At 36.2% G+C, this 24,670-nt stretch overlaps 1 protein-coding gene across 3 annotated transcripts in view; it reads right to left on the bottom strand.

Annotated features, from left to right (window-relative positions):
* Positions 1-24,670, bottom strand: part of LOC126859217 (zinc finger protein 608-like) — a 149,359-nt gene that overhangs the window by 64,254 nt on the left and 60,435 nt on the right. For all 3 annotated transcript variants that reach the window (XM_050610244.1, XM_050610246.1, XM_050610247.1), the window contains one exon: positions 734-3,149. In XM_050610244.1, coding sequence (XP_050466201.1) covers positions 734-2,500 — 1,767 coding nt within the window. In that variant the 5' untranslated portion in view covers positions 2,501-3,149. The remainder of the gene's footprint in view (positions 1-733; positions 3,150-24,670) is intronic.

Here is a 24,670-nt window from a genome sequence, read left to right as displayed (position 1 = left end):
GAAGATACAGATCGGAGGAGGGTCTGGCTCAAACTCGTGGCGACTAACGAGCTGCCGGAAACCAGCATTACATATTACATCTTCCGGCCGGAATAACTCGAAAGAGAGAAAAGAAGTTCTCCTGTTTTTTCTTGTTAACACGTTTTCCGTTCTTACGCAACAGCCTAACGTGGAGAAAAAAGTTCTACAAATTTAATTCAGCTCCTCGTCTCTCAAAAAAAGACAATCTAATATAATATACCTGTCATCTTTCCGTCGATTGAAATCACAGTGACGGATAACACTCTGGCACATATTGATGAAGAAGCAATGATATAGTGACGTTAACATATTATACAGAATATTTCAAAATTAGCAGAAAGTGAATATATTCTTACTTTTTGTGAAATTTAGAGTTAAAAATATATAGCCATTAGTTTTTTGCCCACAAACTGAGAAAAAATAAAAAATTTCTCAAAGATTAAATTTTATAAATAAAAACGAATAAGAATAAATATTATATGCCAATAATTTAATTCGAAATGTATTTTGTCTTAATCTAAATTTTGAGAAATTATAATTATGATTAAAATATCGAATAATAATATTTAAAAAGTTGTAAAAGAGATTTAATATCGAAAAAAATTAATTATTTCAAATTTCGCAGAAAACTCTTTCCGCGAATACTACGAAGGCAACGTGAATCGCCGATGTTGCGACAAGATAAAATAACAATTTTATAAGCTACACTTACCTTTGGTTCCGTCTTCATCTTTTTGGCGGGCGGAGGACTAGCGGCAGTGTCCATTGCCTCCTCAGCGGGGGTTGTAAGCGGTGGGCCCGGTACCGCGGCGACTTTGGTCTGCTCCGGCTTGGCCGCCGCGCCGGTCGCCGTGGCGCTCGCCGGACTCGGCGGTGGACAGGGTGCTGCTGCGCTGGTCGCGGGCGGCCCGGGGCCTTGCGATACGGAGAAACCTGTCCTCGAGCTGGGCGGTGGTCCCTGGGTCTGTTGCGGCGCCGTGGCGGCCGGCGTTGGGCCCTGAGATTGCGTCGCACCGCCGGCCGAGTTCTGGCCCTGCGGCGTGGGTCGCGCGGTGCCGTTCATCTCCGGCTTAATCTGCTGAGGCGTATGATTGCTCTGCGGCTTATCGTGCTTGTCGCGCGCCTTGTCACGCCGATGGCCGCTGGAGCCGCGTTTGGAACCGGCGGTGGAGGAGGGCGCGGCGCCGCCGGTGCCGCCGGCCGATGCCGGCGAGTGACTCGGTTTCGACTTGTTCGACGAGGACGACTGGCCGCCGCTGCCGGTCGCGCCGCATTCCGAGTTCTGTGAGTTCTGTGCGACCGCGGCCGACGCGGAGGCCGAACCGGCGGTAGAGGACGAGGATGTCGAAGACGCGGCGGTGCCGTTGTTCGAATCCTGTGAGGAGGCAGTGCCGTTGATCTCGTTCGATTTGACGATCTCGTGCTTGGCCTCGCTCGTCTTGGTGCCGGGCTTGGTGCGTTTGATCTTCATCTTGAGGCCCTTGTCGACGGTGGCCGAATGTTCAACGGCCATCTTGCCGGGATTTCCGGCGTTACCGTGGTTGACGCCGCTCACGTTCACGCCCGACGCTTGCTTGTTACCGGGGCCGGTGACCACGGAAGAGGCGGTGCCGTTGGCGTTACTGGTACCGTTCGCGTTGCCGGCACCGTTGGCGCCGCCGCCGTTGCTACTACCGGGACTGTTGGATCGCGTGGAGTTCACGCCACACGAGGAGGACGTTGACGACGACGATGAAGACGATGAGGAGGACGACGACAACGACGATGACGAAGTGGACGACGAAGATTGGCTGCTGGCGTTCGTGCCAGACGACGGGACGGACGAGGAATTGGAGGAGTTGAGACTCGTTGAGTTTTGTAATTGATGATGATTCGCGTTATTCGGTGCCGATGCTGCCGAGGCAGGCGTAGAAGCCATGCCTGTCCCCGAGCTCAATTTCTCGTCCCTCGTCTTCTCAATGTCCGCATCAAGATCGATTATCAGGTCACCTATGCCGATGTCCCATTCGTTGTCGTCGTACTCAAAGTTATTGGTCGCATTCGTCGCGGCCGGATCCAGTTCACCGGCGTTAGCAGCCACTGTGCTTGCTTTATTAGGCTCACGCTGCTGGCCCGACGATGACGACGACAATGACGACGACAATGATGACGACGACGACGACGATGACTTGTCTCGACCCTGATGGTGATGATGGTGGTGATGATGGTGATGATGATGGTGATGATGATGGTGACGATGATCGCGGTGTTCCCTACCGATCAGCGCTCTCTCCTGTCTCTTCGATTGATTACCGGCGTTGCTATTAGCTAAGCCGTTGTTACTGCCGTTGTTGCTACCGTTATTGGGATTGCCGTTACCGCCACCGCTACTATTACTACTGCTACTACTACTACTACTAGCACCACCACCACCGACGCACGGAGATGGTCCTTTGCGGTTTACGTTAGGGAGGCGACCGCCTAGTGGCGTGGTCGCCATGCCCTTGGAAACTTTTCCCCGGCGCCCGCCAGCCTGGTCACCGACTGCCCACCTTTTCTCACTTTGGATCCCAAATAGCAATGGTAGCGTGTGCGATTACACGCGTTATCATTACCCCGACCACCGCCCGCGAGACGCGCCTCGTCCATCGAACACATCACTCACTCTCTCGCGGCTACTCTAGCTCAACGTAATTCGCGATATATCCGGCTCAATCTCTCTTTCCTCTCCCTCTCCCCCTTTTCTCTTATCGTGCGTACACCTTATCCACCTTGAGCTCTTTTCACCGCACTTGCTCTTAATTCTTACTCGCCAAGCTAAGATCGTGTAACCCGATATATACCTCTCTCACCACTCTTCACCGACAACACACTGATTCTCGAGACACGACACTACGACGATCACAGCCACTACTACCCCTCCCCCTCGACGAACATACCACTCGACACCATTCGTCATTACTTTCAACGTTGTAGGGAATCTCGGTGATCATCCGTGCATTCTTGAGACTCCTCTTCTCCACCTGTCTTCCGCTTGTCGCGAGTTAAGCCATGTCGGGGATATTCCCCATCGGCGTCAGCCTACCGTGCGGTTCTCTCCTTCGATCTCCCGACGGAACCGCGCTTCGGCTGAACGACGTCTTTCCGATCTGTAACACACATAAATGATTCCTTTCACATCGATGTGAAATGTATAACGATTGCACTTGAGATTATTTCGTCGAAATAGTCTTTTCCGAGAATATTCCATCGTTCGTTATCTAATTTGAACTCTAGAATTCTAATTTATTAAATTAAATTCTTGTGCATATAAAAAGATATCGGAATCTGGAAAGCTGTGTTTTTTATCTATATCGGAAAAATATATATCATTCATTTTTGTCTGCTACTTTTCATTTCGACTTGATACAAATTTTGATAGAAATGATTATCATACAATGTGGCAACAAATGTCACAGAGATGTAGCAACTATGCAAACTATAATGAGCCAAGCACAACCCGTTCCATTTTCTCTGTAAAACAACATCGAGATATACCTTGTCGGCATATTCTCAACTTGATGGATATGCCGCTAGCACGAGACGCATTCCAGCGGTATAATTATTGTTTTAGAAAGAAGCTGAGACTACGTTTACCTCAGTACAATATAATCCCGTCTTACGATACAACTTGATCATACAATTTTCCTGTACACAATAGATTGCATTGTTTGGTATTTTAACTCTTATATGCTTTTCTTCGTCAAGTAAAAATTACAAATAATTGTACATAAACATTATGTGTGTACGCTGCTATTAAAATTCTTTTGTTCAATATATATTGTATTCTTATGATTTTCTACATAGTTGATACAAAATTCTTCAAAAAAGAAAGGTTCAAAATTGTGCGCCAAATGTGTACACATTAAAATTAGAAATATAGAAGCATCTACAGCAGAGTTTATGAGGCATGATATGACAGCTCGACACCCGTTTGAGAATTCGACGATTCCAATTAATTTGGCATCGCGGCTGGCCAGTTGGAAAGACTTATGTATGCCGCTTTGTAGTCGCGTTGCTTTCATAAACAATGCTCGATAGGGGGAATAAGTCTTCGGGGGCATTTGGTCGACAGCCAATAACTAGCGCCGCGAGTCGTTGGGTTCTCTTGGGAGAACCCAAGAACAAGCGTAAGCCGGGTGTGCGTTAGCTTCGATATAACGACATGTTTAGAGAGCCGCTCTATCCGCTCTAGCCGCCTACTCCTCCCCCTCCTTCTCTTTACCTTCCGGCTTTCACCCCGAGCGCGTACAAGCGCGAGGCAATCCCCTCGTCTCTCCCCTTCCCTTTCCCAGGGGCGCTCTCTCTGTTTCGCACCTACAAATTGGTATTCCCACTTAGAGAGGAATTCGTGTCAGGGAACGATTAATTTTACCGGCGGCATTTTGGCCACGATCCAACCGCCCCGTCAGTAACGACCGGCGCGAGAAAGAGAAACAAGGAAATTTAGACAAAGAGAGAAATATATATATATAGATCTTTCGATTGAGAGAGAGAGAGAGAGAGAAAGAGAACAGTAGAATTCCATGTTCTGTAAAACCAAATCCTCTCGAAATGTTATACGCGACATACTACTGTGTACACGTGTGGTGATGAATGTGGTCGATGCGCACGAAATAAAAGAGGACAACGGAGGACAAAATATTGTGTGCCAGAGAAATTAATCCGAGATAAAAATGAGATTTATAATTGATAAAAATTTTATAAATACATAAGCTATTTAAATCCCGTCGTGATGATATTAATTCATATTCATAACTCGCATATAGAAAAATAGAATGATCAAACTAGCAAAATTGTAATGTATGATAGAAGATAAATAATCGAGCAGTGGCTTCTAACAAAAAGTAAAGTATAAGATCAACATAAATTACCAAGAATGACTTGTCATCATGAAATGAAATGTTCATGATGACAATTATCTTCACGACATGAAAGTCCAAAGTCTTTTTTTTTTTAATTTAAAATTATAATTTATAAAAAAAATATAAAATATATTTTATATATTCAAAATAATCATCTAAAATATCTCTTTCTTAAAATAATAATACTTTTCTTTAAGAATGCATAAACGTGTAATACGTCAACCATTTCCACATAAATGCTTTGCGAGATTATAGCTATGACAGCAAATTCTAAAGCAAATTCTCGTGGAAATTATATCAAAAAATAAAATTCTAATAATCTATTAAACAGTCACACACACTATATATGTAATGAAAAATTAATGAATTTGTTATAATCTATAAATTCGCGCGTACACATAATTTATAATTATTATTTCAAGTTACATTATATGCAGAATTTTTGATTTGATAAATTAAAACTCATGTTTTGTGTCAAAGATTTAAATTAATTATTTCGTTCATACCGAGAGTTTTGTGAGCAAAATATAAAATGTATCATAATTTATATCTTCGCAGATTAGCTCCACTCATGTCACAGCGCGAAAAGATAATATATATCCTTTAGTTAATCGAGAGAAGCAGCGGAAGTCGCGAAATCACGCGACGGAGCCCGGGAACTTGCCCCGGCCTTAAGTTACACCGTACCCGCATTAAGTTACAAGATTAATCGCGCGACTTCGAGGAGTTCCGCGACGAAAATAATATCCGGTGCCATTTATACCGAGTGGGATAAAGACGAGTCGTTAAGGCGAGAACGTGGCGTTAGCTCTCGTCGCTCGCCGGTCTCGTAACAATTCCACGAATGGAGATTGACGGCATTCCTGGGAGAACAATTGGTAAGCCCGAACTATTCCATACTGTGGGCGCAGCATTCTGGCGAACCTCGATCGTAATGACGTCAATGAAGTCCACCACCGAGATCTGCCGAGGGAGAATTTACCTTGTTAACGGAGTCGAGTTAACCCGCGAACACTTCGCGATTTAAGACAAAGAGCTAACAAATTATGTTTAGAAAATGGAATCAATATTTCATGTGGATTAATATTTTGTTCAAAAAGGATATTTCAACAAGAAAATGAAGATGAAGAAAAAATAAATACTTTATATAAATTCTGCGAGACAATTGAAGTTTTATGAAGCATTTAAATACTATTAAAATATTAATACATTTAAAATACATTTAAAATACTATTTTTATCGCAAGTAATATATCGATCAAAATTTATTGAAATATTTTATTAAATTTTACGATATTACGCGATAATAATTAAACATACATACAAATTCTCGGTATTAATTTATTATTTTTCAATTATTATATGATAAAAAATTCCAGACTCCTCTCTCTCTCTCTCTCTCTCTCTCTCTCTCTCTCTCTCTGTTCCCTTTTTATAATTTCTGTAATTAAATATATAAACAAAAAATGTAATTCATGTTAAAATCAGTATAGCAAATTTGTTCAATAAGTTCATTAATAAACTGCACATAAAACAAGCTTATTCGGATATTAAATTTGAATTTAATTTTCAACAAGCAATACCGCATAAATAGAACTTTAAAAGGATTAATCTGAAGAATTAATCAAAGGTGTTGAAACAAACGCGTTAATAAAGAAACAAAAGTTCTTCTCTAGTTTATTCTCTTTGTTTTGCAGAGAACGAGCTTCGTATTAAAACATGTAGCTCGACAGCCGAGCAGAGAGAAGGAGTCATCGTTTATGCTAACGATGCTGCTGCTGCTGCTATATTTCCTCCAAAGTGAGGACCGCGTAATGAGTTTACTTAAACGAGCTGAAGATTAAGATCTTAACTGCGTTTTGTATTAAATTTATCGCTAATACCCCTATTAAAATACTCACACAGATGCGCTCTATCTGCATCTAACGCAAAAACTCATCTCCACGATAGTACCGGAGCAACCTTAGACCAATCGATTTAAACGAGAAATTATAAAAACAAGCAAGAACAAAGATCGATATCGATATAAAAGAAAAAAGATCGTTAAAGGCGTGAAATTTATTGCAATGTTGAAAATTTATAACATTCTAAGCGTCATTTAATTTCACGATATATACGTCGAGTATCTGGCAAGTCTCTATTTTATAAAATTTTTAAAATTAATTATGTTTGCATTTTATCTAAAAATCGCAGATATATAGACAGCGAAATATGCATATTTCTGTAAGTATTCACGCAAAATACCAAAATATTCGATGTCAAAATTGAATTGAATCTTCGCGTCTACTAAATTCAGCTATAAGTTTATATAAACAATATACAAAGCTCAGATTAATTCTCTGACACAATTGGTTTTAATATCGGTTTTAAATTCTCTCACTCTTTTTCATTTCGCATAATATAGTCGTGGTCTTAATTTTACAAATTACGCCTCACAAAGATGATTAATGATGCTACCGAGCAACGGCAAATAGTACTGGTTATAGTGTTGGTTCTCAACGAAGCGTATGTGGTACACGCTCTATGCTCTTCGAGTCTAGAACACATAAATCCGGATTGCACCGAGCACGTCCAATTGAATTCTAATTACGCCGTGTTAATATTTCATTACACTTGTCCGTCGTGACTGGCGAGGCGCGCAACGTGGAGAGCAGCGTTGAATAATTGAACGATCATGGAAAGCCGAATGACGAAAGCCTGTTTCCTTTCTAAGCGAGTGCGCAGAGAGCGATTGTTGCGACCGTTCTGCCGTCTTGCTCTCCGAGAGAGCAACGTTGTCTTCACCACCATCGTCGTCATGCTATTCTTCGGCGCTAAAGTGTCATTCACACGAGAACCGACATCGTAGTTGCATCGCGATCACAAAAGTGATTCCGACTTTTGTGTCATTGTCATAGCGATATTGAAGAAATTAGCTCATCATTATTGTGCGTACGATTCGCAAAATTAAAAAGTAAAAGTAAAGTAAAGAAAACTTAAATATGTTTGATGTTTTCATATCAAATAATAAAGTCGAATGAATTTTGTCAATAATCAGATTAATAGTTACTAAAATTATTGACAGCAAAGAATATTAAACATTTATCGTAAAACCATTAAGAAAAAATTTATGCGATAATTCAATTACTATACTTAATATACTTATTATAATAATATTATTAAGCTCAATTCATGTATTTGTTCCAAGTAATAAATATTCCATAAAACGCATGTAAAAATATCCTCTTTCAATTTTCAATTTTTCTACAATATATTCGACGTTCCGCAAAAGAAAATAGTAGCAAACGTTTTCTTTGTGAATTCTATGTGAACGACCTTAAGCGCGGCTGCTGCTTACACGCGTGCTCAATCTTCTTTATTACAGCTGCGAGGCTCGCTATTTTCACGTCGCTCATACTTGCTTCTGAGCCGTAATGGCGAGATGTATTCGCCGCCATTCGTCTTATTTTCTTCCCTTTCCGTTTTATTCTACTTTTCACGTACTTCAACGTCATTGTTCATGACGATTACAAACGCACACTGACACGCAATTGCATAGAACTGAATTTATAACCGTCGAGAAGAGTCGAGAGGCGATTAAAGTCCGTTACAATTTCTTCTAATCATTTATCCGTCTCATAAGATGTTTGATTATAAATATTTACGTTTATTGCGAATTAAGAATAGATTTCTCGATGCATATTTTATGCCTATTATTAAATTGAAAATATATCAATGAGAAAATACTTAGTATGTAGATTTTATTTTTTCCTAACGGAATATAAAACATCGATTACTTTTTACGATCGTGATTAGTATCTATTAAGAATCCTGAAGAATTTCCGTGAAATCTCGCATTTCTCAAATTCAAACGATCGCTATATATAGGAAAGATGTGGATGAGGAACCGAACAAACATTTTTCCACGTAATAACTCATACAAGGCATAATAACGAGAGTCGCACATTTCTATTGGCGTTCGAATATTTCTGTCAGAATAAAACTGCCAACGTGTTCTGCTGCTTCGTAACGAGTTAATGACAACTTCGTGGAAACTGCAAGTTAATTCTCAAAACCGGCTTGCGTACTTTCTTTCTCTCTCACACATATAACGCTCGCGCGTAGTTTATCAAGATTGATAATAGATACACGCACAACTTTAATATTTTGAAGGCCACGCCGATTTAAATCTGTAAAACAAAACTAGAGATTTACGTCGATTTATTTTCATGATTTTTTCGTCGCAACAAATTTAATTATAATTAAATTTTTTTTTTTTTTTGGATAAATTAATATTTCTAATAAGGTTAACGCACAGTACAAAATATCACAACTGAAACCCATATAAGATTACAAAAAAAAAAAAAAGTAAATTATTAATATATAAACAATGAAAAATTATTAATATGATAAATTATAAATTATTAAGTTCAGGTTACATTGCTATTATAATCGACGCAAGCTCGTAGTAAGACTATTGCAACGATCGACAGAATTTCAAGAATTCCTTTTAACCAAGCTGCGGAACGAAATTTCCGTCCGCCGAGTGGAAAGGCGCGATAGCTTATTGCACATCGCCGACTTCATTTCTCCTTCCTCCTCTCTATTTTCCGCTTTTTCGCGGTCACGCGGGAACGCAATAGACGCGACACCGATGCATAAACCAGGCTTTCATGCTTTCATGAAAGCGCCCCGAAACAAGGAGCAGCCGTCCGCGCAGCTGAGATAGAGAATCGCTCTCTCTCTCTCTCTCTCGCTCGATGTGCCGCAATTTCGACCCTTCGCAGCTTCGCGACGTACATACGGCGGCATGTATGCACATTGGACGTGCATTAATGCGGCCGTGCAATTCTGCAAGGCTGCTTTTCCGCACACATCTCTCTCTCAGTAGCACGAATGCTGCTCTTGTTACACTTCGCGGCTCACTTCTAATTTATTATTGGTCTGTCAAGTCTAATATTCTCATACTGTTCATAAGCGATCATTATTTCCATGAATAATCGGGACATTTTTAGCGTAACTCCTTATCTCCTCCTTATATTATCTCCTTCATATTATGAATGCAAAATTTTATCCCAATTTCACGATCAAAAACTAATATCAATGCTAACAAAGATGATATTCTATAATTTCAAATGGACTTGATTTTTTTAAGAGAATTTTACTCCGAATTTCTTTACTCGAAGAACTCCTAGATAAAACGACGATAATATTTCTAGGTTGCATGTTTAGATTATGCTTTCAAAGTTACGAAAGCCAGCATTACTTGTTCTAAAAATTGATTTAATGACATATAAACTTTGATAATTTATAATCGCCGCTGTAAACGACACTAAATCGTAAATCTGTTTGCTGGCGAGAGTTTAAAAGTCATCGACACTCGAGAATATTATCGATCACGTACAGACAAATAAATGAGCGTGATGAGCGATAGTATGATACTCCTTCACGAAAGAATTTGCCGGAAAGTGGAATCGCGTCGAGGGTAAAAGGTTTTCATCGTCACGACAATGAGAGAGAAAGAAAGAGAGAGAGAGAGAGAGAGAGAGAGAGAGCAAGTGAAAGAGAGAGTTTCCGGAACACTCGAGAAACTTCAATCGCAAACTCATTAGAGGTCCTCGAGAGAGAGCGCGAGCTGTGGAAGAGCTCATTGCGAGAGACGAGATGAAAGGACCGAGGTCGGGGCCGGAAAGTAGTTCGTCGAACAAACAGATTAGCCGGTTCCGCATTCGCGGCTACCACAATGCAAGCCGCCACTCTCATTCATTTACTCTCTTTCTTCGCCATTTCTACCCTCTCCCCTCTTTTCAGAATCTCGCTGTCCGAGAGAGCTCGACACAGATGTTGTGCCGCCTTGAGAAGAAAAGAAGACAAAGAAAAAAAAGCGAGAGAGATTTGCGGTCGCCCGGCAATGCACGGATAATCCTTGCTAATCAGGCACGGAGTTTTTCAAGTAACATACGAAGAAGAATTCCGGAATATAATCTTGTACCGGCGTTTTCGCTTTCCTGCTTCATTGTTAGGAGGTCGTGTGAGAACTGTTAAAAGTTTTTGCTTTGTCTGTAATTATACAGACATTGCAAACCACAGAATGATAGCCGGCAAAATTGAATGATTAGTCACTGCTGTTATCGGTCGAGAGAAAGCGAAAATAGCTCAACTAGGTGTAGAATATATTGGATTCCGCGGCAAATCTTCCTCCGCCCTCCTCTATTATTCATTACATCGTTAGATTTAATATTAGATACAAATGGATGATATACAGTAGCGTAAAGATTTTACAAAAAATGTTTGCCATGGAGAAATTAGTTCATATAATGTAGAGAGAAAGAGAGAATGCAAAAAATATGGTTGTATCTTCTTTTTCAGCCTCGCATTTCAGACGTTAAGCATAAGAAAGAAAGTTCATAATGAAATTTACTTGCTCAACAAAGCATATCTCCGGTTAGTCGAAGGATGCCTATTCGTTGGAACACGTCGCGACGACTTCAACATTTTAACATCGTGTATGTAACAAAATTATTTTTCTTCATATAAAATCACTAAAACATATTTCTTAATCCTCAATAACTATATAGCCGTAGAAAAGACCCTAAAAGACGAAAAATGAGAAAGAAAATATAAAGGAACGAGAAGAAACAAGAAGAAGGAAAAAGAAAATATAAAGAAACCTTATTTTTCCGAAGAAAAATGGTCATTACTTCGCTGGCCATTGTAAGCGCTCGTCGTTTCCCTAAACTTGTAGGACGAGAAAAAATTTTCCACTGACTTATCGAAAGATTGATTAATTAAATCGATATCTTAATATAGAAAATCGATTCTTGCCAAGTGCTTACCTCAGAGATGATAAGTTTGACTAGTCAGTCTTTTTGTAAAGCCTAAGGAAACTGGATAAGAAAAATTATTAACCTGTCTCCCAGAACAAGATCGTATAATATAATTTTGCAATAGCATTATTATTGTATACAAGATGATTAAAGATTCTATGATTTACTACACTTTATAAATAATTGATTAGTTAACTAAATTATAATGCAAATTTAATTTAATTTCTAAGAAACCTGTCATAGGCTATTGTTGCATTAAATCCGTCAATAAGATACGAATTTTTTCAATGTAATTTTATAACATATATTTCCTTGTACAAAGCATTTGATTGCGTTTTTTTTTTTTTCAAATACGGATGTAGGAGAATAATTGGGAATCACTGCATCAAACGGACTACTCTGTGCTCGATATGTTAACAACAACGTAGGAACATCAGAGATACAGATCCGATTGCACTGCACAAGCGACGATAGGAATCTGATGCGGGGCCAAACGCGTCCGCTGCCAATACGCGTCACGGCTGAAGTGAAAATATTATTGGAAATCGCTTATACGCGCGGCGTTTTCAACGCGTTACGAATGGTTGCGCACGCTTACGTAATACACGAACATTTTTCCCCGCGGAGTGTATAATGACATTCTTTGATTTCTCTGTGATTCAGTGGTTATAGCTCCCAAGAGAGTTTGTTCAATGGGCCATTATTATATTCCCCAATTCAAAACTCGATATGACTTTTACGTAACATCATTTTACAAAATAGAATAGATTAGAATAGATAAAAAATAGTATATAATAGCATCTTTGATCTCTCAATCAAATGATAATCCTCTTTTAAATTTTTATTGGCACTTTATTGAAGCTAAAAAAATTTAATGATCCTGTAATTTTAGAGAAATATTATTTTACTTATATAATTTACATCTTATATGGTGTAATAAAATAACGCATTAATCATTTTTTATTATTATTTTTTATTTATGTAACTTAATAACAGACGTTAAGTTTTTGTGTAGTTTATTACGTGCCAGAAATAAAAACGCGGGCCCGTATTGTAGTTAAGAAGTTATTATTCCTGCGGCAAACACGTGCGCTTACATAATGCATATTCATTCTTTTATGATGCGTACAAATGTTTCCTTTCATTAATTTAGTTACAGCTTTTTATGTTTAGAGAATCGTTCACTATATCATAAAATTATGTGAGCGCATAATTCATATAATTGGGAAATTATTATTTGTAACACATACGCACGTGTATGCGTATGCGTATGTGATAATCAAATTTTAATCAATTTTAAATTTTCTATGCAAGTGCATGATTATATTATTAATGTAGGCTGCTTTTTTCAATTTAATTATAGCTCTTACATTTTTGAAGTTTCATGAAATGAAATTAAACGTTGAATAACTTGACAAGAATAAAGCATTATTTGTAGCATTTATGCGTGCATAGTACAGATTAATGGAAGAAAAAATTTATGCATAAAAAATCTACTAGTATTTTAGCGGTTTAAGGATGTAAGTGACATGTATCAAAATACTAACAAAAGCATTAAAATTTCATAGATTGTTCTACTATTTCTTCTGAATATTTGTGCAAAAACTATTAAGTACAATTCTCTTAATGGTTTGGAAGTTATTTAAATTTAAAGTTACTATTGATTCTTATAGAAAATCGCTTATTGTAGCACTTATTGATAAATTTGACAAAGAAAAAATATTACCAATAAAATAAAAATTTTCACATATATTTAAAAAATTCTAATAAATATTTGTGCAAAACTTGATTTAGATCCTAATTTGTTTAAAAGTTATTTATTAAAAATTGTAGAAAAATATTATCTGTCTCCTTTTCTCTTTCTGCAAATTATTCATTTTTCATTGTTTTTTGTAATTGATTTCAGAGGATATTCACGATCAAAAGTTTTTGCCATAAATTAGAAAAAAATTTTAATTACAACTATTTTCTTTTACGAAGACGTCAAAATCCATATTATTTTGTGATACTTAAATTTTTTTCACAACCCAAATTTATTTTTTTAATTTTTTAAACAGTATAAATATAAGAAACATATTTTCTTTTTAATTTTGACAATTTTTTGCTGCTATTGTACATCCAGAACATCCTTAATGATAAATTAGTTCAAAATGCGACTATCGAATCTTTCTATATTGCTGACTAATTTAAAGATAGCGTTAAATACAAATGCAAGATAAGATTCAGATAAAAATCGATGATTATATTGCTGAATAAACATACGGCTTATTTAATGCTAAATCTAATTGGCTCATTCAAGAATTGAAAACATGACATTGTTGAAAAATTTGTTTGCAGATATAATTGCAATTGCATTTATAGACATATAGAGAGATATATATCGGCTATATATAATCTTGATCAAACATCTTGAAAAAAAAAAAATGTAATATATTTTCTTTCCTTTTTCTTAATAAAAGAAATAAAATTAAATTAAAAGAATAAATAAAAGAATAAAAATTTTCTGTAGGAAAACAGAGAGAAAGATTCAGATATAAATTCAAATTTACAATTTATGTGTATATATTTTTCACACACATCCAATACCATATCGTCATTTAATTCGCACAGAAATGTTAATGTTGATCGAAAACGTCGTAACACACATTTTCCAATTTATGTCACAGTCATTATATAGTGCTGAATATACGAGTGAGGGCCAGGAGAGGAGAGGACGCCACGTGTTCACGCACGGAAGATTTTGTCTTCAAACACATGTCTCGACAAATCAGAGACTATGCCAAGTCGTCCTGTTCTCGTTTGACAGCAACTGTTTGAGCATCTTACGAGCGTTCTAAAATATGTGCTTGAGCAGTGACTGTCGTTAACCGTGGGAACGTTCGCGCTCGTGCAAAACCAAATTGCGACATTCTCGATTGGAATATCGACAACCAATCGACCCTAATTTTGGCATTGCATTGTTGCACATGAAAGCCCAGCTTTGTGTCATTTCATAAAAACATTCGAGTCTGCAAAATATTTTTGCGAAGTAAATAAACTGCCCGCAATCAATTATTGCACGTCGCGTCAAAGTATCACATATTTTGCAAAAAAAAAAAAAAAAGTATAACTGATTATTTTACAAAGTTTATATTTTTCTTAGATTCTAGTTTAAAAATATGAGAACTTTATAACATCTACCTTGCGATAAACTTGGCAAACGATCGTATTTCTAGATCTGTCGCGTGCGCAAAATTATTCGCTTCGTAAAGACATGTATTACAATCTCGTTTAAATTTATCTCTCTGGTTTCGGAGCCAACCGATACGAGCAGTGTTGATCGCTCGCAGATTGTAACCACAGGCAACAATATTCGCGGTCAATTCCCGGCGGCGCCAATTCCACAAGTGCGTTCTCCAACGAGAGCTGTTTCTCATATCAATAGTTTGTGAAAATCAATCAAAGTTTTCTGATAACGAAAACTTTCTCTCAAACTATATATTTTCACAAATCCCATTCACCTTCTGTCTCTTTCTCTAATACTAATACAAAGTTGTAAAGAAAAAAATAGGATAATTTTAAAATCCTACATTTTTTTTAGAGAAAATACTAAAATTTAAAATATTTCTTATAAAGAGATATTTACTATGTATGTCTTTTTTTTAGAACTTATTGTATTCTTATGATATGTTTGTATATAGAGATAAATTGTACTCCAAAATAATTTCTAATGATATAAAGATTGCACAAAGTGCAGCAGTAAGGGTCAAAACCTGCCGTCTTTCGATCAACGAGATTCCGATCAGATTGTTCGAATACAGGGAATGGTTCTCTCGATGCGAGTCACGATCGATAGGATCGAACGAAGCGCAATCGTGGCGACTAGAGCCAAGCGAGCGCATACAGATAAACGGACATTATCCTCGATCGCTCGTTCGCGATATAACGGACGAAAACGTGCGGCTCTTTCGCCCTATTAGCCTTTAAATTCCCGAGCGATTTTCGTTACCGTTACTCTGTACAGGTAGCCGCTCGTTAAACGCGATTCCGCCGTTACGCGAAAAGTCAGGCGCTCCTTACTCTGATTTTGTTCCATTTATTAAAAAGATTCTCCAGCATTTGTAAGATAAATGTTTAAACTAATAATTGTGGAAAAATTTTTTAAAAGTTATAATTAAATGTCACGTGTTGTGCATAATTTGCCTTGTCACACATATAATTTCAGAAATATAAAAAAAAAAAAAAATATTATCATGTATACTATATGTATAAAATTTTCAGCTGTAAAATATATACACATCTATGATTCACTGTCTACAAAAATCTAATTTTGCGCGAGTTTTTTTTTCTGTTTGTGTGCAAGAGAAAATAGACGCGACTCGCGTATTCCCGACAAGTGCATAAATATTTATACGCAGAAACGGCTGCGCTCTGAGCGAGAAAATTGCCAATGAAATGTTTTGGATCGTGATATGAAATTCCGGCGAGATTTTGCGGTCGGCCTCGCGCCCAGCACGCGTGATTCGCATCATTCGCAGAACTGCGAGCCGCTTGTTTTTTTTTTTCTTTCTTTTTTCTGTCTTTTTTTTTTCTTTTTACGACTGTATGGCTAAAGGTGCGGCAACCTAACTTGGACGAAAGCGTGGAACAACGATAATGACAAAACTGTGCCTCCCGTCTGCTTGCATCTCCATGCAATAACGCTCGTTTAACCGTCACCAAACTTGGCAACCTGTCCGCAATCATATGTATATTTGTGTTTGCGTATACAGGTGTCGCGCACGCATATACATGCTTTCGCCTAGCACGACAAATTTATGTCATCATGAATATATTAGAGATGAGAAAGAGAGATTTAATCTCTATTAAAAATATTTTTTACAAATGTTTTATTAAAGATGTCATATTTTAATATATATATATATATATATATATATATATATATATATATATATAATATATAATATATATTATAATAATATTATTTTATTATTTTTATAATTTATTCGTTATTATTTTTATAAATTATTCGCAAAAATATTTTTCGTTATATCTACAATAGATATATTTTTACAAAATTTCAATAATATATATAACATCTCATAAATATTTATATCAAAATTTATTTTGCAATATTATTTTTAACTTTTATTAAAACTTTCTACTATCGATATTTAATAAAAGTAGTAAAAGGCCGAAAATGTTTTTGTAAAAATGCATAAAAATATCTGTAAAATATTTCATATTTATTCCAACTTAAAATAATTACTTCTAAATTTATTAATTAAAAATTACATTGAAAACTTGGTGTCAGCCATTTTCTAATTATGAAATAGAAAAAGCTATCATTGTATAAGCGAGCTTTCAATAAATCGAAGTTACGTAAGTGAGATGAAATCTATGCTTAAATGAGCTCAAGGAGCGACGATCAATGATTTCATGGGTCGAGGATTCCAAAAATAGAAAGACGCTATTACGCACGACCTTTGATAGATTATAGCAGCGTAACAGTGATAAAAAAAAAACTGATTCAATATCTGCGCTTCTACTTACGTATTCACTAATAATAACCTCATTTATCACGAGCGATAATTTCCTATGATATTGTATTTTATTCAAAACATTTGTATTTAATCTCATTTTAGATTTCATTCGAAATATTTATATATTTATATATTAATATTTATATATTTATATATTGATGCTTTAATTCTTTCTGCAGCGTACTATGTGTAAAAAGCAAACAAGAATTATGATAAGCTGGAAATGAGATACAAATATGTTTATATAAATCTTACAAATTTAAAAATAGATCTTACACAGGAAATTAAGAGGCAATAAGTGGTGACATACATTGCCAAGGTCTAAGATTAATATAGATACACATTTTTTTTATTCGCCTAAATCCAACTTGCTCTAATCGACTCATATGATCGTAATATAACACGCTATAAAACCAACGACAGTTTTGCCGAGTTGAGTAAAACAGATGTTTTTGTTAGATAAAATGAGGGTAAATACGTGACACTATAATTATGTTTTTATTTTATCGTTCGCGTGGAAGGGCACTTTTTGCGGAAATTACGCGACAGAGCAAGTTTTTCTCGGACTTCAAACTAAACCGTATAAATTGCTATAAACCGATAATTATATCAGCCTTTTTAAATTATAATGTTAGAAGCAATAAAATAAACAAAAAAATTTTTCGCAAGTAATGTTTTGCCGAGAAAATTATCATTATCGGTTCAATGAAAAGTAGATTTGTCGAATAAGCAGAAAAAAAACTGTCACTGTTTCGGCAGAGATTGTACTTTTTTTATGTAGTTCCTGGCATTTTCTAAATCGCATAATTTCAGCTAATAAGCATGAATGCCATTGAACTGTTGACAAACACGTGCCAACAACAGTATAATTATAGTAATTGCAACGATATTTTCATACTATGCTCATTTGTAACGATCAATTACGGCGAATAAATAAAATTAAAGAGTATAAATATTTTTTTATTAAAGAAAGAAATCGTCTCGTGAATCACATCCATATCATACAGCGTAATTTACATAATGTTTTCCAGCAATCACACGCATATTAAGAAGCATGTAAAAAAAATTGTTACAGCTCATACGATTAACTAGCTAGCTGACAAAAAAAAGCAACCTACATTTTCAACAGCATTTAAAAACATACCATGTTTTTTTAATAATTATTAACACTAGCACAATAAAAATGTGTAGTGCGGGAAACTGTAATGCTTTAGTCGATGCTGCTGTTATTTTTCTGTCGTGTGTGTAAAAAAAACTATAATATATTTCGCCAAATTTCTTTCTAACGAGATACAATAATATCGTGCCAAAATTCTCCGGTGGCGAATAGTTGGCAACACCGGCGCGCAATGATCATAAAAACGAGACGCAAAACGGCGAACAAGCGACGGTATGAAAATCACGGCAAAACCAGCTCCCTGGCCTCGCTCGAGCCTCTTCCTCCCCACCCGAACCAACCTAATCGAATGAGTCAGTGTGAATTCCGGCCGACTAACTTCTTGGCACTGCGCGCAAGGTGCAGCGAAAAAGCGTATCGAAACTCGACAGGCGCCCGAGCCCAGGAATTCCAGCGGCGGTTGATCGCGAAAAATGCGAAGGCAAGCTTTTCGAGAAGCCCCCTCTAAACCCTCCTACCCCCCCCAGCCACCTCCCCCACCTCCTCCCCGCGAAACAAATCTTAAGTATGGCTCACACTGCGAACGGATGGAATTAAAAAAGCATTCGAATCGAAGCGAAATACGTTTCTTTAGTTGTTTACATTTAAATTTTATTATATTATGTAGAGCTTATAAATATTATTCATCAGGAAATGATATTTTCAAGAAAATAGCATCTCTATTGTCACTGAATCGTGTTCCTTTATACGACAAAAGTTAATAAAATTATTTTTGAAGCGAATTGTAATACATAATTATCATGCGTATAGGGTATACATTTCTTTAATTAAAATAATAAAAAAGATTCAGAGATAATAAATAAACAAATTAGAAAGAATACAAGGGCTCTCCTTGTCCCTAATTTTCTTGTTTCTAATTTGCTCGTTTATTTAATTAATTTTAAATAAATTAGTTTGTGAAAATATATAATATAAAACTCGTTTTTCTTAAAATAATTGCAGTTAAAATAAATCTTACGTGTATACGCTACTTGTTAGAAGTTTGTTGAGGAAATTTAGTAAAGCACAGTTACAAACAAAAAAGTACAAAAAAAAAATATATATACCTTTCTTTATAAAACACGAAGCTTTCACAAATCGAACACATCGGTTTTTCGGGAAAGATAAATGTATGAACGTGCACGACCGAGGCGAAATGATAGAAAGATGGATAGAACTTAAGTGAAGAGTAGCCTCGCTGCCGGATAATAGCCAGAGGTTCTCACTCTGCCTGGGGCCTCGTCATAACTCACAGCGTGCCCTTCCCCCTCCTCATCGTGTATAAGAATATCTACACACACGCGTATAGGTATACGCACACGCACATGTATATATTTCATCGGTAACTCGCTATCTCATTCCCTAACTCATTATCTCACGTTAGATCGCCTCATCGTTCTATCTCTCGGTCTCTTTTCTCTCTCTTTCTCTTTCAGGAAACTCATTCTTCCTCAACACAGAATGAATCACGAAAGGTTCTCATTATCTCAAGGAACAAAGGTTCTCACGAGCGCTCGTACGATAAATTTCCTCCGATCAAACATCATTTGTCGTAAGATAAATATAGAAGAAAAATAAATATAAATCTACATTCGACCTAATATCGATCTGATTTCGTTTGCTAACTTTATGTTTAATTAAAGAGTTTGATATAATACATATGTGTATAATTTGTTCTAAAGAATATATATAACTTTCTATTTTTAAATTGTAAAAGAAACCAGATGTTAAATTTTTACCCTGAAAATATAACTATCTTATCTTACCTTTGGCGATAATTTCATTAATAGTAATGGGCGTACAGTCGTTAATTATAAATAATATCATATAAATGACGAACGCGCACATACAATCGTGAATAATCTTCCGAAATTATCGAAAACTACACAAATTAGTCATTAAAGTCATAAATCCGATTTTATGCTTGTTATGACACGTTAATTAGAAAAGTCGAAAAAGCGGCACGCACTCGTCGCCGATTGAGAACCTCCGAATTCCCCCTCCTCCCTTATACCCTTCCCCCTCGTTGGTGGCGACTACGGACCGATATAATTAGCGTGTTTAACTCTGATTTATAATGACGCTGGAAACGCCTACTGTCCATGAGCTGTATCAAGTATAGAATTCACTGTGCGTATACAATGTGTCTGAATCTCACGCCTCCCGTTGTGATTATATTTAGGAAAAATCCTAAAAATCTCGACAAACATATAAAGTCTCAAAATATTCGAATCATCATATATACAAAGCATATTTTATTATAGAAATAAAAAAAAAGAAATAAAAGATAATAGCTTTCGATTATATTTTCGATAAAGAAAAATCAATTCGAAAATCTTCGAAAGATGTTTGATAAAAAAGGATAGCAAGAGCAAGATATCCCATATACACACAAACAACGTGTTATTTGAATAATTCGAAATTATCGCTTCCAATTATGGGATAAACAAACGTATACATAAAGTCCTAGCGCACCTGTTTATTCACGCTTGTCGGTATCACTTCTCTTGAAAGTCTCGCGCAAATAGTTACCCAACTAATCGCTGCTCGGGGACTCACCCGTTACAGCGTCGTACATAACACTGTCGAGCAGATGAACGCAATTATGTCGCCCGTAAACACTGTCATTTTAGTTCAAAATAATCATTGTGTCGATTCATACTTATATTTACATCAATTTCTAACAAATATCAAATTTTCGAAAGAAAATTTTTATATAATTTTTATCTAATTTTTATATATTTTTATATAATTTTTATATTGTATTTTACTGGTTTTTATATAATTCACATTGTACAAATACTTTGTACACTCGCTTATACATGTATATTTGATATAAGTAATTCATTAGAGAAAAATTTATTTTGTGTTTTGAAAAATTATGTAAATTGTCAAAAAATGATGCGTTTCGTCTATATTTAGTTTAATTTATTCATATTTAAAATCTTATGGTAAACATATTTCAAATAAGAAAACACTAATGTATTCATCATTTATAAGCAATGTAAGTTAATCCTATTTCAAATATTCTCACGATTAGATTCATTTAACGCGTCGTGTCTTCCGACTTTCCACAACTTGGCGATCATTATGAAGCGAAAGTCGCCATAGAAGTTCGAGCAAAGTACAGTTATATCATTCGAGGTAGTAATCTTATGTTTGAAAAGAATTGAAATATATAATCTCTCCGTGAGGCGCATTTAACAGTTGAATGAGCACGATATACGTATACGAGTCGCTCGCATCGATACCGTCTTTGTGTTAGTGACAGAAAGAGAAAAACGCTATGTATTATTCATTGCGTTTAGAGATATATAGCGTAATCTTAGATTTACTCCATATGATTTGTGCCATACAATCAATATCTGATATTAATTAAACTTGAAATTACTCGTTTAATTTATTAATATCTTATTAATATTTCATTAATATCTCGTTTAATTAAATTTCTATTAAAAAAGAAAAATATATATCTCTCTCTCTCTCTCTCTCTTTCTCTCGCGCGCGCATTTTTGATTATCTATGCTTTAAATTTAAATGATATTAAATATGATAATGATATTTTTCTCTTCGACATACGACATTTCTTTAAAAAAAATTCATCTGCAAATTGGTCAAAGGATTCCATTAAGTGAAATATTGACACGTAAACTTAGCTTACATTGTATATTTGTATAACTTGTATCGTGTTTTCAAAGTTTCTTTAGACAAAAGAAATGGAAATAACTAAAATAAAATAAAGTGACAAGATGAACGACGATTGATCATCTTAGCCGCTTGAAATAATATCCGGTTGATTAGCAAATATGCATCTATTTTTTTCTTTTTTTTTTACCTTTTGTCCAGATGGAAGATAGACAACCGCGGAAGTCACTTCAATGGGTTGTATCTTTCTCTTGTCTTTCTCTCTCGACCGATCTCTCTCTCTCTCTCTCTCTCTCTCCCTCTTTCTCTCTGTGTTCCTTTCTCTCTCCGTCTCTCTCGCTCTCATACAACTGTGCGCTTCGAGCGCTTGACTTCTTAATACGACAGCTGAAAGTCTACCGACTCGTCGGCGATTTACGAGCCACTCGTAATTTATCGTTTCCCCCACTCCTGTGCGTAGCCGAGAAAATGCCTAGTCATTTACCTAATTGTGACTGTAACGCGGAAATAACTGACAATGTCGTCGACAATATCTCTCTCTCTTTCTCTCTCTTTATGGATCATTATTTCACCCGTTACAAATTGCCAAGAGACACCATGCAATTAACACAAGCAAATAAACAAATTACGCACGCGAGCCGCGCGCGATTACTATCGCAAACCGTTTTACAAGCCTAATCGTCATTATTAGCTTTTTATCTTCCTTATACTAGGCTTAACGGAATTAAGTCGATGATCGTTTAACGGCGCCACGTTCTGGCTCATTAAAGACGCACGCTCTCGTAGCCTTTAGACATTTTTTTTTTTTCATACGTTTAAGCGCGCGTAAAGTTCTATATATTTGATTCTAAGCATTATTGTTCGATACTGACAATGAGAATAGAAGATATGAAACATGATCTCTCTAATCATATGAATAAATTAAATGTGCGTCATATAGCTGCGCTACAAAAACGAAAGAACGTATTATTGATTTGAGGATAACTACCATTATCCGCAACGGAATTACTTGCGAAAGTACGCTAAGAGCTTGTGTTCGTGGTAATTCCACTTGGGACATAACCGGCTACCGGCTGCCAACCGATTGATAAAGGCAGATATATGAAAGGAGATTGAAAAGTGATTGATGGAACGACCTGATCGAGCTACTATAATTGTTCGATACGAGTGCTATAATGGATAAGCCGCGAGCGTACAGTGTACTACGTGGTAGAGATATTAACGAGGAATTTAAATGTTCTCGTAGAAGCAGTTCTTCTTTACTTACAAGCTCGTGTAAGGCAGAAAGAAAGAGAACTAGAGAGAGAAGCAAAAAGAAACAGAGAGAAACCCCGACCATTGAGGGGTAGAGTAGAGCTTATTGCAGTTTAATTGTCCATAACTATCTCGCGAAGGATGTGCACGAGAAACGCGCGATTATGGTATAAAATAATTGATTTCAATGAGCCAAACTTGAAGGCTTCAATCCTAACATAATATATAAATGAAGATGGATATCTCTGTGCAAATACAACCAGTCCGATCTAAGATATCTAAATTGCCAGATAATAAAATAAGTATAAAAGGTATCGAGAGAAAATTATCTAACGTAAATAGATTATCTAAAATAGATAGAAAGATTAAGAAACATTTGCTATTAATATTTCTCGCATTTTTATCTTTTTAAGGTCATTTTACTTTCTGTAAATTTACATTACCTCCAGCTTATAGATAATAGTTTTAATCAATATATAAAATAAATTCTTCAATTATTCCTAAGGAGACTTCCCTTTCCTTTAATGGGCGAACAAACAAGTTTGCGAGATTGCGCGCGATAGTATCGGTGTTGTGTTCCTCGCGAGTTTCTTGCGAGTGTATAAACGACGAGCGACGGTAGAGCACGAGAAACTTTTCACGCCGCTGATGCTATCGACACCGATAACGCGCGAGCGACGCGATAAACTTGCATGACGTATAAACGCGCGTCGACGGAGTCATACACGATTCGTTGAACGGATCATTGCGGGCTTCGTCGGAGAGAAGCTAAACTGATAACCGCATGTGATCGATTTCTCGAAACACTTTATGCGACGACCAAGAAATCCGATAAGCTTCTCAAGCCCCGCCCTTTACTCATTCGCATTTGCCGCGAATAAAACTAATTCACATTTTTTTTTTTTTTCCGGTAATATAAGCCTCTATCCACGCATATCATACTCAATTGATGTAAACAACTCTCGCATAATTTGAATATGTCGTGTTTAATCGAGCACGAGCGTGCAGGTGGAACATAATATTCGTTGATATATAAACTAATAATACATAAATATTAATTATAACGCAAGAAGTGGTCAATTTTAATATTAGAATATTTATATTAATATTAGAACAACGTTGTAATGCCAAAAAATTAATAAAAGAATTAAGTTTGAATCAAAATTTAATTTTAAAATAAAAGGGGAATAGATTATCTTAATTTGCTTATAAAAGGTTGTGCAAAAATCGTGTGCATAATTTATGTGATAATTTTATAAAAGCGAAATAATGATTGAAATTTTTTGCTAAATATAGGCAGTCAAAATTTTGCTATTAAATTTCTCTCTGGCATACTTTAACAATTCAATTAATAATAAAATTCTTTATAAATAAATATTTGCTT

Source organism: Cataglyphis hispanica, chromosome 3, assembly GCF_021464435.1.
Source record: "Cataglyphis hispanica isolate Lineage 1 chromosome 3, ULB_Chis1_1.0, whole genome shotgun sequence".
NCBI lineage: Eukaryota > Metazoa > Arthropoda > Insecta > Hymenoptera > Formicidae > Cataglyphis > Cataglyphis hispanica.
The sequence above is the reverse complement of the archived record's forward strand: the minus strand, read 5'-3'. Positions and strand labels throughout refer to the sequence as shown.